Source organism: Ranitomeya variabilis, chromosome 3 (genome assembly GCF_051348905.1).
Source record: "Ranitomeya variabilis isolate aRanVar5 chromosome 3, aRanVar5.hap1, whole genome shotgun sequence".
In the NCBI taxonomy this organism is placed as follows: Eukaryota; Metazoa; Chordata; class Amphibia; order Anura; family Dendrobatidae; genus Ranitomeya; species Ranitomeya variabilis.
In genome coordinates, this window is record NC_135234.1 from 540,725,291 (window position 1) to 540,741,227 (window position 15,937).

Genomic DNA, 15,937 nt, shown 5'->3' on the forward strand with positions numbered 1-15,937 from the left:
ATAGACTGTAGTCTATCTGGTCTGCCATTTCATGGCTGTGCTTCCACTGAGAGAATCAATATTGTACTGGACAGACAATTTTCTTGTGCAAGCCTTCTTGTGCACATGATATTTTATAGGGGGTATAGGAGAGAAAGAGAAAGGTTACATATGCTGCTGTTATATACAGAAGAGACAATCACAGGGTAATCATTCATGTGGCAAGCACAACACGATAAAAAAACAAGACATCTTGTTCTATGTTGCTGTATAATTTGACCAAAAAAATCAGCAGACATTGCATATTTTAGAACTGCAGTATTTCAATGTACGTAAAGCAAGTCTAGCTGTGCACAAACTTTAACACAGTATATTTATACCCCTATTTTCTGAATAAAACAAGATGTCTATATATGCTTTGTACATACCAGAAATATTTCTTTAAACCCGCTGAAAAGTTCACGCACTACTTTTCTCATTTGAGGAACAAGCTTGAATATGCGGAGAGGTCTCAAGCAACGCAATACCATTAAAAGCTGAGTCCCAGATTTAGCTGGAACGTTGTATGGCATCCAGCATAGGAAGATCAGGCTGACCTGAAAATCACATAAAGATATATTATTGCTTCTATACTCTAATATTGCATCAGAGAATAATAGTAAGATAGAGGCATTTCAAATAAGTATCTTGACAACTATTGTTAAGATAGCCACTACGTCAGTGAAAGTCTGGAAAATCAGAGACCTTGTGCCCAATTCATTATTTGCAGGGTTCTTTAGTTCCTATATTTGTTTTGTCTTTTTAATTCATTAACATTTGTATCAGATTCTTCAAAATGGTGTACATGCTTAGAGTATATATATATATATAGAGATATATATATCTACTATATAATTGTCTCAGGGTCACTTCCGTCTGTCTGTCCTTCTGTCTTTCTGTCTGTCACGGATATTCATTGGTCGCGGCCTCTGTCTGTCATGGAATCCAAGTCGCTGATTGGTCTGGCCAGCGGCCTGTCATGGCTGCCGCGACCAATCAGCGACGGCCACAGTCCAATTAGTCCCTCCCTACTCCCCTGCAGTCGGTGCCCGGCGCCCGCTCCATACTCCCCGCAGTCACCGCTCACACAGGGTTAATGCCAGCGGTAACGGACCGCGTTATGCCGCAGGTAACTCACTCCGTTACCGCCGCTATTAACCCTGTGTGACCAAGTTTTTACTATTGATGCTGCCTATGCAGCGTCAATAGTAAAAACATCTAATGTTAAAAATAATAAGAAAAAAAAAATCATTATATACTCACCTTCCGCCGCCTTTCCCGCTCCTCGCGATGCTCCGGAGACCGCTCCATGCAAGCGGCAGGTTCCGGTGGCAAGGATGGTATGCGAGGAGGACCTGCCATGACGTCACGGTCATGTGACCGCGACGTCATCACAGGTCCTGAGCAAGAAGGACCTGCCATGATGTCACGGTCATGTGACTGCGACGTCATCACACCCTGGGACCGGAAGCTGCCGCCTCAACCGCACACAGGCGACAGAACTACAAGGGGCCCTCGGAAGGTGAGTATATCTTTATTTTTTATTTTTTAACCTGTGACATACGTGGCTGGGCAATATACTACGTAGCTGGGCAATATACTACGTGACTGGCCAATATACTATGTGGCTGGGCAATAAACTACGTGGCTCTGTGCTGTAAACTACGTCACTGGGCAATATACTACGTAACTGAGCAATATACAACATGGCTGGGCAATATACTACGTGGCTGGGCAATATACTACGTGGGCTGTGCAATATTCTACGTGGACATGCATATTCTTGAATACCCGATGCGTTAGAATCAGGCCACCATCTAGTATGTATATATGTATATATATATATATATATATATATATATATATATATATATATATATATAAATTAATCTTTACTTTCTATTTTACCTTTTTGTGCTGCTTTTTCATAGAAAAAAAGGCCGCTAAAATGTAATAAAACTTATGCAGAAATTTCAGGCATATATAAAACCATTCCTGGGAAAGGGTGTGAGGACTGAAGAAAATTTGTGCAAAAATTGTACAGCTTTTTAAAAAGTCGCAATTGATAAATAGTCATATTTTATAAATTAAAATAAAATATAGTAAAATAAACTTCAAAAAGTTGCAAATTAAAAAAGAATTTGGTGTAAACAAAAAAAGCAAAAATATGTCCAGTTATTAGTAGACAGTCTAGTGAATATGTTGGGGGTTTTCTATTTCTAATTTATCTATATTTTTATCTCATTACATCATTGGGAAGTATCTATGTTGATTATTTTCACCATCACTTTTGTACAGGCTGCATTGCAAGGGTAATCATCTCTTACTGCATGAGGTGCGTTTTTTCAGCCCTGGTTAATATGGTGGTTAGCCTGATGGGCATCCATTATCTAGTGGTTGTGTGTGTTTGACACTATCACGTATTTAGGGCCTTTCAGGGCAGAAAAGGACAGCTGCCGAGAAGCGGGGGTGCCATTTGCGTTAATTTATAGGGTGCCAACCTCCGCTGGTGGGAAGGCAAAAGGTGAGGCATTATATCTATAGGGTCAAACTAGAGTGCACTCCTTTGTGTGCGATGTGTGTCTTTTCCATTTTTGCTGTAAGTCCTTTTAATCTTATTAAATAAAAGTTAATTTTACTTCATTTTGGGTTTTTTGTTGTGAATTCTGTTTGTGGGCTCCCCCGGTGGTGTTTTATGGTATTGCCACTTATTTGCCTTCTTCTATCCTTGATCACCTGTTGACACCCATTAGGGGAGTTTCCTATTTAAGCCTGCTTGGCTGCTGGTCTGATGCCGGCCAACAATGTATCAGTAGCATTCTGTTGCATTCTCCTGCCTCAAGTTCCAGTTCAGCTAAGTTGAATTTTGTTCCTAGTTAATGCTATTTTTTGTCCAGCTATCTGCAATGTGACTCTCTGTAGTTGGAAGCTCTCGTGGACTGAAATTGCCACTCCAGTGGCATGAGTTGTCACTGGAGTTTTAAAGTAATTTCAGGATGGTGTTTTTGAGTAGTGTTTTGAAGTTGACCGTGAAGTAACTCTTTCCTGTACTTCTGCTATCTAGTAAGCGGACCTCACTGTGCTAAATCTGCTGTTCATCCTACGTATGTCTTTTCCTCTTGACTCACCGTCAGTATTTGTGGGGGCCTGCTATCTCCTTTTGGGGTTCATCTCTGGAGGTAAGGCAGGCCTGTATATTCCTCTGATAGGGGTAGTTAGATCTCCGGCTGGCACGTGGTGTCTAGGGCATCGTAGGAAACACTCCCCGGCTACTTCCAGTGTTGTGTCAGGTTCAGGTCACGGTCACTTTAGTTTCCATCACCCGAGAGCTAGTCCGTTTGTTATTTTTGATTTCCCTGCCATTGGGAAAATCATAACAGTTTGGCCGGCCCACATGTGTTAAAACTATGCACTAAAGCAGGAAAGGATATGAAAAGGTTTTTTTTTTCCTTCTGTGTTTGGAAAGTGCACCTTAGTGCTTATTTGTACTCCTTGCTTAAACTGCAGTCTTCAGCCATTTTTTTTTTTTTTTCCTTCCTCTCCTCTTAATCTCTGAATGGCTTTGGTTACACCTGTTTGAATCATGGATCCACAGAGTTTGGTTGCAGGTCTGAATAACCTGGCTACAAAGGTCCAGAACTTACAAGATTTTGTTATACGTGCTCCAATGTCTGAACCTAAGATTCCTATGCCTGAATTTTTTACCGGAGACAGATCCCGTTTTTTGAATTTCAGAGAGAATTGTAAATTGTTTTTGTCTCTGAAATCTCACTCTGCTGGTGATCCTGCGCAACAGGTTAAAATTGTTATTTCTCTATTGCGGGGTGACCCACAAAGTTGGGCATTTGCATTGTCGCCAGGGGATCCTGCGTTATTAAATGTAGATGCGTTTTTTCTGGCTTTGGGGTTGCTTTATGAAGAACCTAATTTAGAGATTTTGGCTGAGAAAGCCTTGATAGCTCTTTCCCAAGGGCAAGATGAAGCTGAGATATACTGCCAGAAATTTCGTAAATGGTCGGTGCTTACTAAATGGAATGAGTGCGCTCTAGCAGCTAATTTCAGAGAGGGTCTCTCTGATGCCGTGAAGGATGTCATGGTGGGGTTCCCTGTGCCTACAGGTCTGAATGATGCCATGAAATTGGCTATCCAGATTGATCGGCGTTTACGGGAGCGCAAATCTGTGCACCATATGGCGGTATCTTCTGAGCAAAAATCTGTGCACCATATGGCGGTATCTTTTGAGCAAAAACCTGTGCACCATATGGCGGTATCTTCTGAGCAAAAACCTGTGCACCATATGGCGGTATCTTCTGAGCAAAGACCTGTGCATCATTTGGCGGTGACCTCTGAAAAGGCACCAGAGCATATGCAATGCGATAGTGTATTGTCTAGAGGCGAACGACAGAATTACAGGCGCAAAAATGGGTTGTGCTTCTATTGTGGAGATCCAGCTCATGTTATATCAGCATGCTCTAAACGCATAAAGAAGGTTGATAAAAAGGTTGATAAATCTTTTTCTATGGGTACCTTGCAGTCTAAATTTCTTTTGTCCGTGACATTGATTTGTACTTTATCATCTGTTACTGTGGATGCTTATGTGGATTCTGGCGCCGCTCTGAGTCTCATGGATTGGTCCTTTGCCAAGCGTTGTGGGTTTGATTTAGAGCCTCTGGAGGTTTCTATTCCCTTAAAGGGTATTGATTCTACACCTTTGGCTAGCAATAAACCACAATATTGGACACAAGTGACTATGCATCTTTCCCCAGACCATCAGGAGATTATTCGTTTCCTTGTGTTATATAATCTACATGACGTATTAGTACTTGGATTACCATGGTTACAAATTCATAATCCAGTCTTGGACTGGAGATCAATGTCTGTGCTGAGTTGGGGATGTCGGGGGATTCATGGGGATGCACCTTTGGTTCCCATTTCTTCATCTACTCCCTCTGAGATCCCAGCATTTCTGTCAGATTTTTATGATGTCTTTCAGGAGCCTAAAACTGATTCTCTCCCCCCTCACAGAGAGTGTGACTGCGCTATTGAGTTGATTCCCGGTAGTAAATTTCCTAAGGGTCGCTTGTTTAATTTGTCTGTACCTGAACATACTGCTATGCGGGAGTATATCAGAGAATCTTTGGAAAAGGGTCATATTCGCCCCTCTTTGTCTCCATTGGGGGCAGGGTTTTTTTTTTGTGGGTAAAAAGGATGGTTCATTGAGACCTTGTATCGACTATCGACTTCTGAATAAGATTACTGTTAAATACCAGTACCCGTTACTTTTACTGACTGATCTTTTTGCTCGCATAAAGGGGGCGAAGTGGTTCACTAAGATCGATCTACGTGGTGCGTATAATTTGGTGCGGATTAAGCAGGGGGATGAGTGGAAGACCGCATTTAATACGCCTGAAGGCCATTTTGAGTATTTGGTAATGCCTTTCGGTCTCGCGAATGCCCCTTCCGTTTTTCAGTCCTTTATGCACGATATTTTCCGTGAATATCTGGATAAATTTATGATTGTGTATTTGGATGATATTTTGATTTTTTAGGAGGGCTGGGAATCTCATGTTCAACAGGTCAGGAGAGTTTTTCAGGTTTTACGAGCTAATTCTCTATTTGTGAAGGGCTCAAAGTGTATTTTTGGGGTTCAGAGAATTTCCTTTCTGGGATATATTTTTTCCCCTTCATCTATGGAGATGGACCCTGTTAAGGTTCAGGCTATTTGTGATTGGATACAACCTACTTCTCTAAAGAGTCTTCAGAAGTTCTTGGGATTTGCTAATTTCTATCGCCGATTCATAGCGGGTTTTTCTGCCATTGCTAGACCTTTGACTGATTTGACCAAGAAGGGTGCTGATGTTGCTAATTGGTCCTCTGCGGCTGTGGAGGCCTTTCGGGAGCTTAAGCGCCGCTTTTCTTCTGCTCCTGTGTTGCGCCAGCCTGATGTTTCGCTCCCGTTCCAGGTTGAAGTAGATGCTTCCGAGATCGGAGCAGGTGCAGTTTTGTCGCAGAAAGGTCCTGACTGCTCAGTGATGAGACCATGTGCGTTTTTCTCTCGAAAGTTTTCGCCTGCTGAGCGAAATTATGATGTTGGAAATCGGGAGCTCTTGGCCATGAAGTGGGCATTTGAGGAGTGGCGTCATTGGCTTGAGGGTGCTAGACACCAGGTGGTGGTCTTGACTGACCACAAAAATCTAATTTATCTTGAGTCAGCCAGGCGTCTGAATCCTAGACAGGCGCGCTGGTTGTTGTTTTTCTCTCGATTTAACTTTGTGGTCTCATATCTGCCTGGGTCTAAGAATGTGAGGGCGGATGCCCTCTCTAGGAGTTTTGAGCCTGACTCGCCTGGTGATTCCGAACCTACTGGCATCCTGAAGGATGGGGTGATATTGTCAGCTGTCTCCCCAGACCTGCGGCGCTCTTTGCAGGAGTTTCAGGTGGATAGGCCTGATCGCTGTCCGCCTGGTAGACTGTTTGTCCCTGATGACTGGACCAGTAGAGTTATTTCGGAGGTTCACTCTTCCGCGTTGGCAGGTCATCCTGGAATTTTTGGCACCAGGGATCTGGTGTCTAGGTCCTTCTGGTGGCCTTCCTTGTCTCGAGATGTACGTATTTTTGTGCAGTCTTGTGATGTTTGTGCTCGGGCTAAGCCCTGCTGTTCCCGGGCCAGCGGGTTGTTGTTGCCCTTGCCTATTCCTAAGAGGCCTTGGACGCACATCTCTATGGACTTTATTTCTGACCTTCCTGTTTCTCGTAGGATGTCCGTCATCTGGGTGGTGTGTGACCGTTTTTCCAAGATGGTTCACTTGGTACCTTTGCCCAAATTGCCCTCCTCCTCTGAGCTGGTCCCTCTATTTTTTCAGAATGTTGTGCGTTTGCATGGTATTCCTGAGAATATAGTGTCTGACAGGGGTACTCAGTTTGTGTCTAGATTTTGGCGGGCGTTCTGTGCCAGGATGGGCATCGACTTGTCGTTTTCGTCTGCGTTCCATCCTCAGACTAATGGCCAGACTGAGCGTACTAATCAGACCTTGGAGACTTACTTGAGGTGTTTTGTGTCCGCTGATCAGGACGATTGGCTTGATTTTTTGCCATTGGCAGAGTTTGCCCTTAACAATCGGGCCAGTTCTGCCACTTTGGTTTCTCCATTTTTTTGTAATTCAGGGTTTCACCCTCGCTTTTCGTCCGGTCAATTGGAGTCTTCGGATTGTCCTGGAGTAGATGCTGTGGTTGATAGAATGCATCAGATTTGGGGACAGGTTGTGGACAATCTGAAGTTGTCCCAGGAGAAGACTCAACAGTTCACTAATCGTCATCGGCGTGTCAGTCCTCGTCTTTGTGTTGGGGACCTGGTTTGGTTGTCTTCTCGATTTGTTCCTATGAAGGTCTCGTCTCCTAAGTTTAAGCCTCGGTTTATCGGCCCTTATAGGATTCTGGAGGTTCTCAATCCTGTGTCCTTTCGTTTGGACCTCCCAGCATCTTTTACTATTCATAATGTTTTTCATCGGTCATTATTGCGGAGGTATGAGGTGCCGGTTGTTCCGTCTGCTGATCCTCCTGCTCCTGTGCTGGTTGAGGGTGAGTTGGAGTATGTGGTGGAAAAGATCTTGGACTCCCGTGTTTCCAGACGGAAACTTCAGTATCTGGTTAAGTGGAAAGGCTATGGCCAGGAGGATAATTCTTGGGTGACAGCATCTGATGTTCATGCTCCTGATTTGGTTCGTGCATTCCATAGTGCTCATCCAGATCGCCCTGGTGGTTCTGGTGAGGGTTCGGTGCCCCCTCCTTAAGGGGGGGGTACTGTTGTGAATTCTGTTTGTGGGCTCCCCCGGTGGTGTTTTATGGTATTGCCACTTATTTGCCTTCTTCTATCCTTGATCACCTGTTGACACCCATTAGGGGAGTTTCCTATTTAAGCCTGCTTGGCTGCTGGTCTGATGCCGGCCAACAATGTATCAGTAGCATTCTGTTGCATTCTCCTGCCTCAAGTTCCAGTTCAGCTAAGTTGAATTTTGTTCCTAGTTAATGCTATTTTTTGTCCAGCTATCTGCAATGTGACTCTCTGTAGTTGGAAGCTCTCGTGGACTGAAATTGCCACTCCAGTGGCATGAGTTGTCACTGGAGTTTTAAAGTAATTTCAGGATGGTGTTTTTGAGTAGTGTTTTGAAGTTGACCGTGAAGTAACTCTTTCCTGTACTTCTGCTATCTAGTAAGCGGACCTCACTGTGCTAAATCTGCTGTTCATCCTACGTATGTCTTTTCCTCTTGACTCACCGTCAATATTTGTGGGGGCCTGCTATCTCCTTTTGGGGTTCATCTCTGGATGTAAGGCAGGCCTGTATATTCCTCTGATAGGGGTAGTTAGATCTCCGGCTGGCGCGTGGTGTCTAGGGCATCGTAGGAAACACTCCCCGGCTACTTCCAGTGTTGTGTCAGGTTCAGGTCACGGTCACTTTAGTTTCCATCACCCGAGAGCTAGTCCGTTTGTTATTTTTGATTTCCCTGCCATTGGGAAAATCATAACAGTTTTTCATGTGAGCGAGGGAGCACCAGATTCTAGAATGTTCACAGTGCCAGCTGCAGGGTCAATTTTCTAGTACCATGGGTGAGTATCAAATATCTCCGCTATCGACGGTAGTTATGACTTCTGTACTTTCTGACATGCAGTTAGTCTCTCCATGACCTGGGACCATGACCTGACTATGCATTTGTCTTTTCCCCATTAGTTTACGACATGCTCTCTTGGTATCTGACCCCGGAACGTTTGACTACCCTGCCTTATGGCATGTCTGCGAGTAGTGACAACTACAATAAGAAAGAGTGAAACAAAAATTTCATTGCCAGAATAGTAGGGATCAGATAACGATCGTGACCAATATATGAAAGTTAGGGATATCTAGAGGCGAAGAAGCGGGGGAAGGAGCAGAGGTGAAAATTCACAACATTTTATTAGCTTAGATCCCATTCCCAAGTTAATTGTTATATTATTAAACACATTTGAAAAAGGGAAAACTTGTTCACTCACAAGATAAATGAATATGTCCATCACACCTCCAAAATCCCTTATAACAGCTGTGGGAGTGAAGAATAAGCCATCTGCCATAATCTTCAGGTTCAGTTCAATGCTCATGAATATCACAAATACATATTCTGCAATCTGCAACATAGACAGAAAAGGATCAGCAGGCTGGTCAACAGCAGATTCAGCCAGAGCATATCTGAGAGATGCCTGTAAAATTATACCTGTAAAGTTGGCGTGTGCATTACCCGTCTAAATGGGGACTCGAACATCATGGAGATACATGAACATATTGTGACCACTATCATAACCCAGTCCAGGTAAGTCACCAGTCCCAGTAAGTCACTGCCAGAAAACAGAAGTTTAGTTTAATTCTTATACTAACAAACTATTAAATGATATTTCCCCGGTACAGTACATTGTAATCCCCATAAAGCTTCTGAATGCATCTATAGACATGCACATACGAGAGGCACAATGTATACATGAAGTTCCAGAACAATAACAAAATGAGTCTTTTTACGAATCAAAATCATTGTGCGGTGTGCTACAATTTACTGCAACCATGGAAACTATCCGTTAATCTATGGCTTCAAGGTTACGAAAATCAGGTATTTATTGTGTCTGCAAGAATAGGAACAAATGCTTGTCTAGATGATTTCAGACAGAATGTCTTAGAGAAATATGAGGCATTTTATCAGCATGCTAAATGCTTGATGGTTATTTCCAGAATCCTAAATATTATTAAGGAATCTTCCATATGAAAATACTTTATACCAAGAAATTATTGTTTATGGAAACACTGAACACAACCGATGGATAATCAGGAAGAAATAAAATTCCAAAGGGAAACTGTTCTTTCTCAGGATAAAAAGGGTTCCCTTGAAGTCTTTCACCTTTGCTTTCTATTAAAGGGAATCTGTCAGCAGGTTTATGCTACCTATTCTGAGACCAGCATAATTTAGGGGCAGAGATCCTGATTTCAGCAATGTGTCACTTACTGGGTTGCTTGCTGTAGTTTTGATAAACTCATTGTTTTATCAGAAGAAGATTGTCACTAGAGAACTAGTAAACCTAGCACTGTGCACACAGAAAGATGTCACTCAATGGTGTATGCGGGGTTATACAGAGCTCAGCATTCATAGAACTGCAGGTAAAACTGTGATTTAATCAAAATTGCAGCCACCAGCAAAGTACTGCTCTCAGATGGGGTAGCAAAAACATGGTGACTGATTCCCTTTAAGGGCTTTATTATGTCCCCATATAAAGCAACAGGGAAATACAAATTTCGTGTGTTGCCTGTGTTACTTCTTTTTACCTTTGCATTTTCATGAAATGTTTCTAAACAGCCACACAGTATCAGCAGCTTTGTGTATTGGGTGCTGGAGGAAGTCAGATATCCACCTAAGCTTTCATTGTATGATCAGATTGGCTGCAGTGTACATGCACAAGCTCACCAGTAAAGTTAGTACATGGAGAGCAGATATCCCGTAAAGGACAGAATGATCACCAACAGTATAACAGGTAACTGTAAGCGACACGTATACTGATGGGAGTAAGCGATCCAATAATCAACCAATCATAAAACCATTGTTATCAGTAGCACATCACCCCTTGAATAACAGGAAATGTGCTACTGACAACATGATGCCGTATGGGGACAGAACAATCATATTAACAATCATTCCGTTCCATCAGCTTTTGACCGCCAATGTAATCAGACCAGTAAACAAGCCCCAATCGACTAGGATATAGTCAAATAGTGCTCATTAACAAGCTGAGAACGGCCCATCTAAATGGGCCATTAAAGGTGACCTTAATTCAGTCACAGGGTTTGAAACATACCTAACGCTAATCAATGTTATCCTCCTCAAGTATTTCGCCAAGCTGAACATTTCCTAGGGTAAACTAATATAAAGCCCTGTGCCAATAGGTAGTACAATAACTACTATACACTACCCTTTATCTTACAGTTTAGCATCATAGAGAGGGAACCAGGTGTCTTTAAGAGTACAGAAATACAAAAACGTATGACTGAGGGAATAGATATGTGGAACAGCATTAACAAAGAGTGAATGATCATTAAAAGGTACACTTTTCCACTCTCTGGGCTCTCTTGCACAATCTTGCTACTTATGGTTCCTTAAGTCTAATCAAGGCTCTATGAAAAGGTCTTCTCATACAACTAATCTATCATGAGCAGAAGCTTTTTCATCCTTTTCTGTTGAACACATTCTGTGCACATTGTGTGAGTATTAATTAAAATTTGAGCAGTATTACACAAAATGTTTGTGGATTTGAAATCCCATCTAATACAATAATAACAACATCTACAGATTTGTTTTTTTTTAAGTCAAAGATAGAAAAAATAATAACTTGGTGGAATCAGAAGTTAAATAAACATGAAGATAATAACATGTAAAATAAGAATTAATACATTTCCCGTAATTAGATGCTGTACTGATTAAACCTGGAACAACTGTCTACGACTTTCTATCTAGACTATGGAGACGTCCTTGTCCTGTGGCTTTTCCGTTCTTATCTTAGTGATACACAGTATGGACCTGCCAGGGTTCTTCACGTTCTGGTGTAAGCCATTAATTATATTTCCCAAGTGACATCAAATGCTTTCGCCTGATATGAATTTCTCTGACACAGAAAGAATCCAGACAATTTCAGTCCATTACATGGATTAAGTCCACATAAGGAGAAAAATGTGCTACAAAGTACTTTGCCTTCACCGCAACAAAATCTGTTCCGTTTATGAAATTCTGACAGATTACAGCTGTAGAACTTTGTATAAAGGCCATTATAGGATTTGTTATTAAGAGTGGATGAAAAGGAAGATCTGCGGAGATGGATTCAACGGACTAAACAGAAGATGAAGGAAAGACGAGAATAATGAACTTTATCAAAATGTGATGAAACTTGGCAAATAGCTTCTGGACACAACAGAGGGAGATCTGTAAGAGGATTGATGAATATAAAGTGTATATTGTACCTCACACTACCACTATATAATCGCAAGTATCCAGTAGCGTAGCTTGAAGCTTGTGGCCCCAAAACAAAGTCTCCATTATGGTCCCCAACTATCACAGGTCTTTAATATTATTGGTCTTTATCTGTGGGCCAAACAGACCTTTTGGGACTCCCTAGGCTCCAGAGCCCTGGTGCAGCTACCACCCATGCACTCACTATATTTACAACTATGGAAGTAACATGACATATATACTGACACACGATCAGTCCTGTCTATGTCCTGACACTGATGAAGGTCCTAATGAAGATCGCTCTGTGAAAAATATTTTACAGATGATTCTGATAATATTGGTGAGATTAGTAAAAATATGATATTGTCAGGCACTGTTATAGGGATAATAACCCAGACAGAGTCACAGGGTCTCCTTGGATAAAAAGAGTCAAAGTGGGCAGAAAAAGCACATAGAAAATATCAATTGTCATTTTTATTAATATACAAAAAGGTAACACAAAAAAATGACAAAAACATATAAAACAAAGGCCTGTAATGTGAGGGACGTTAATGGCTAAGTAAACATTTACTGCAGATAAGTGTAACTTGCAGGCTACAGAGGAATCAATTCCTTATTGCTAAATACAGGTGATGAAGCTGAATGTATGTGTCTTGCAATGTTTTCCCAAAATAGGATGACAGTATGTGATATTTTTTTTATATATATATAAAGTGCAAGTGCTTGAATTGGGGATGTATGGTAGTATGTATCCGAAACAGAATACATAGATGTCTTAGAAAGAGGGCATGCTGCAAAAGGACTTCGTGCCTATAATAAAGACAGCCAACAATTCCCAATATGAAAAAAAAATATATATACGACAGTCAAACACCACCATATGTTATATTATATATAGGTAGAAAGCCTATGTAATGGAACTTACTATCAATGTGGGGTCCGTGCCATGTGCCACGTCCCTCCACCCCGACGCACCCTGAAGAAGTGTGTCAGGGTAAGTTTTCTGTGTTACCTTTTTGTATATTAATAAAAATTGCAATTGATATTTTATATAGAAAAATCTTTCTGTGTGCTTTTTCTGGCCGTATCCAAGGAGACCCTGTGACTCAGACTGGGTTATTATGTTGTTTTAGCACATTATACATATGGATCACACCTTTTTTGACTAAACTGTTATAGGGATGCATACTAACAAAATGAGTCAGCACACTACGATTAATGAATACATAAATTATGCTATTGCTATACTAAATGTGAGGTACTTTATTATCAACGACAAGGTGACCTCATATGGATTGGACCCAAAATCAAGTGACTCGCCTCTGAATTTTCCGGTTTAGGTTTAATGACTCCCATAACATAAGTAATATTGGAGATGCCTGCTTAACACTTATCTTGACCCACTAGCAACTAACTGAAGAAATTATAGAAAGGGTAACGAAAAGGTATATAGGAATTCTCATGGCATCTTTTTTTCTACAGTTTAAATGACTATAATAGATTAGGGAAATCTATATCAAATCCATTTTGCAGTGAGTAAAAGTTGTGGAACTGGTGTCTTCAGGCAAAATCTATCTATCTATCTATCTATCTATCTATCTATCTATCTATCTATCTATCTATCTATATATATATATATATATAATTGTCTAAGGTCCACTTCCGTCTGTTTGTCTGTCTGTCGCGGAAATCCCGCGTCGATGATTGGTCGCGGCCGGCTGGGCGTGACCAATCAGTGACAGGCACAGTCCGGCCGCGAATTGGCCCATCCCTACTCCCCTCCAGTCAGTGCCCCCTCCGTACTCCCCTCCAGTCAGTGCCCACATAGCGTTTTAGCAGTCCGTTAAACGGACTGCATTACACCACGGCATAACGTGGTGTAACGCAGTCCGTTAACGCTGCCATTAACCCTGTAAGTGTGACCAACTTTTTACTATTGATGCTGCCTATGCAGCATCAATAGTAAAAACATATAATGTTAACAAGAATAAAAAAAAAATCATTATATTCTCACCTTCCGGCGTTCGCGGCAGCCTTTCCCGCTCCTCGCGATGCTCCGGTCCCAAGAATGCATTGCGGCAATGACCCCAAATGACGTACCGGTCTCGCGAGACCGCCACATCATCACAGGTTATTGCCGCAAGGCATTACTGGGAACGGAGCGTCGCGAGGAGCATCGCTAAAGGCCTGGGCTGGATCTGGGGGCCGCCAGAAGGTTGGTATATAACAACTTTTTATTTTAATTATTTTTTTAACAGGGATATGGTGCCCACATTGCTATATACTACGTGGGCTGTGTTTTATACTACATGGGCTGTGCTATATACTGCATGGGCTGTGCTATATACTACGTGGGCTGTGCTATATACTACGTGGCTGTGTTATATACTACGTGGGCTGTGTTATATACTGCGTGGGCTGTGCTATATACTATGTGGGCTGTGTTATATACTGTGTGGGCTGTGCTATATACTACATGGAGAACATAGAAGGCTAGCACTCGACTGGTGTGAGCTTGACGCTGCTAGTGAACGGAGCCAATGGTCCCAGTAATCATAGAGTTATATAATCACTGCACTCATACCATGAAGAATACTTGATTCAAGTGAAAAGTTTATTCAAACAATATTGAAGTAGTATAGCGATAGGCAAATAAACATTTCGGCCAACCCGTGGCCTTGATCACAATATCGCCTGTTTGGACGGTTCTTCCACGAATGAATGTGCAGTATCGCTGAGGTGATCAACAAAGGTAAGGGGTGTATAATCCCATATAATGTTAATGTAGCTAAAGCCAGGTATATAGCTGCCAAAGTGACATCGCTGTCTAGCGTTAAGAGTTATAGGATGCAGCAATATGGTGTAAGAACAGGGGGCAGGTCCAACCAATGATGTCGCTGTGTTGCTTAGATAAGTGGATGAAGATCCATTGGTAGTAGCGATTCCAGCAGTTAGAGCCAGCTTCTCCCCAGCCTAGGCACGGTTCGTGTCGGCTCCCTCCACTTAGCCACCAACGCTGGCTCTAACTGCTGAAATCGCTACTACCAACGGATCTTCATCCACTTATCTAAGCAACACAGTGACATCATTGGTTGGACCTGCCCCCTGTTCTTACACCATATTGCTGCATCCTATAACTCTTAACGCTAGACAGCGATGTCACTTTGGCAGCTATATGGTATACCTGGCTTTAGCTACATTAACATTATATGGGATTATACACCCCTTACCTTTGTTGATCACTTCAGCGATACTGCACATCAATTCGTGAAAGAACCGTCCAAACAGGCGATATTGTGATCAAGGCGACGGGTTGGCCAAAACGTTCATTTGCCTATCGCTTCACTACTTCAATATTGTTTGTGTTTGAATAAACTTTTCACTTGAATCAAGTATTCTTCATGGTACGAGGGCAGTGATTATATAACTCTATATACTACGTGGGTTGTGCTATATACTACGTGGGCTGTGCTATATACTACGTGGGCTGTGTTATATACTGCGTGGGCTGTGGTATATACTATGTGGCTGTGCAATATACTACGTGGCTGTGCAATAAACTACGTGGCTGTGCTATATACTACGTGGCTGTGTTATTATACTACGTAGCTGTGCTATATACTACGTGGCTGTGCTACATACTATGTGGCTGTGTTATATACTACGTAGCTGTGCTATATACTACGTGGCTGTGCTATATATTACGTGGGCTGTGTTATATGCTACGTGGGCTGTGAGACTCTTTCGCCCGGGGCCCTCAAAAACCTGGAGTTCGCCCTGGCTTTACTGATTGGTCGCGCCCAGCCGGCCGCGAACAATAAGTGACAGATGCAGTCCGGCCGCGAATTGGCCTGGGATTTGAACCACGCTTCGCTAATTGGTCGTGCCTGGCCAGCCGAATCCTGTGTAC

At 42.2% G+C, this 15,937-nt stretch overlaps 1 protein-coding gene across 4 annotated transcripts in view; it reads right to left on the bottom strand.

Annotated features, from left to right (window-relative positions):
- The window catches only part of NALCN (sodium leak channel, non-selective), a 930,735-nt gene that overhangs the window by 96,378 nt on the left and 818,420 nt on the right, over nt 1-15,937 (bottom strand). For all 4 annotated transcript variants that reach the window (XM_077297076.1, XM_077297075.1, XM_077297074.1 and 1 more), the window contains 3 exons: nt 9,262-9,382; nt 9,044-9,175; nt 408-575 (listed from right to left, as the gene is read on the bottom strand). In XM_077297076.1, coding sequence (XP_077153191.1) covers nt 408-575; nt 9,044-9,175; nt 9,262-9,382 — 421 coding nt within the window. The remainder of the gene's footprint in view (nt 1-407; nt 576-9,043; nt 9,176-9,261; nt 9,383-15,937) is intronic.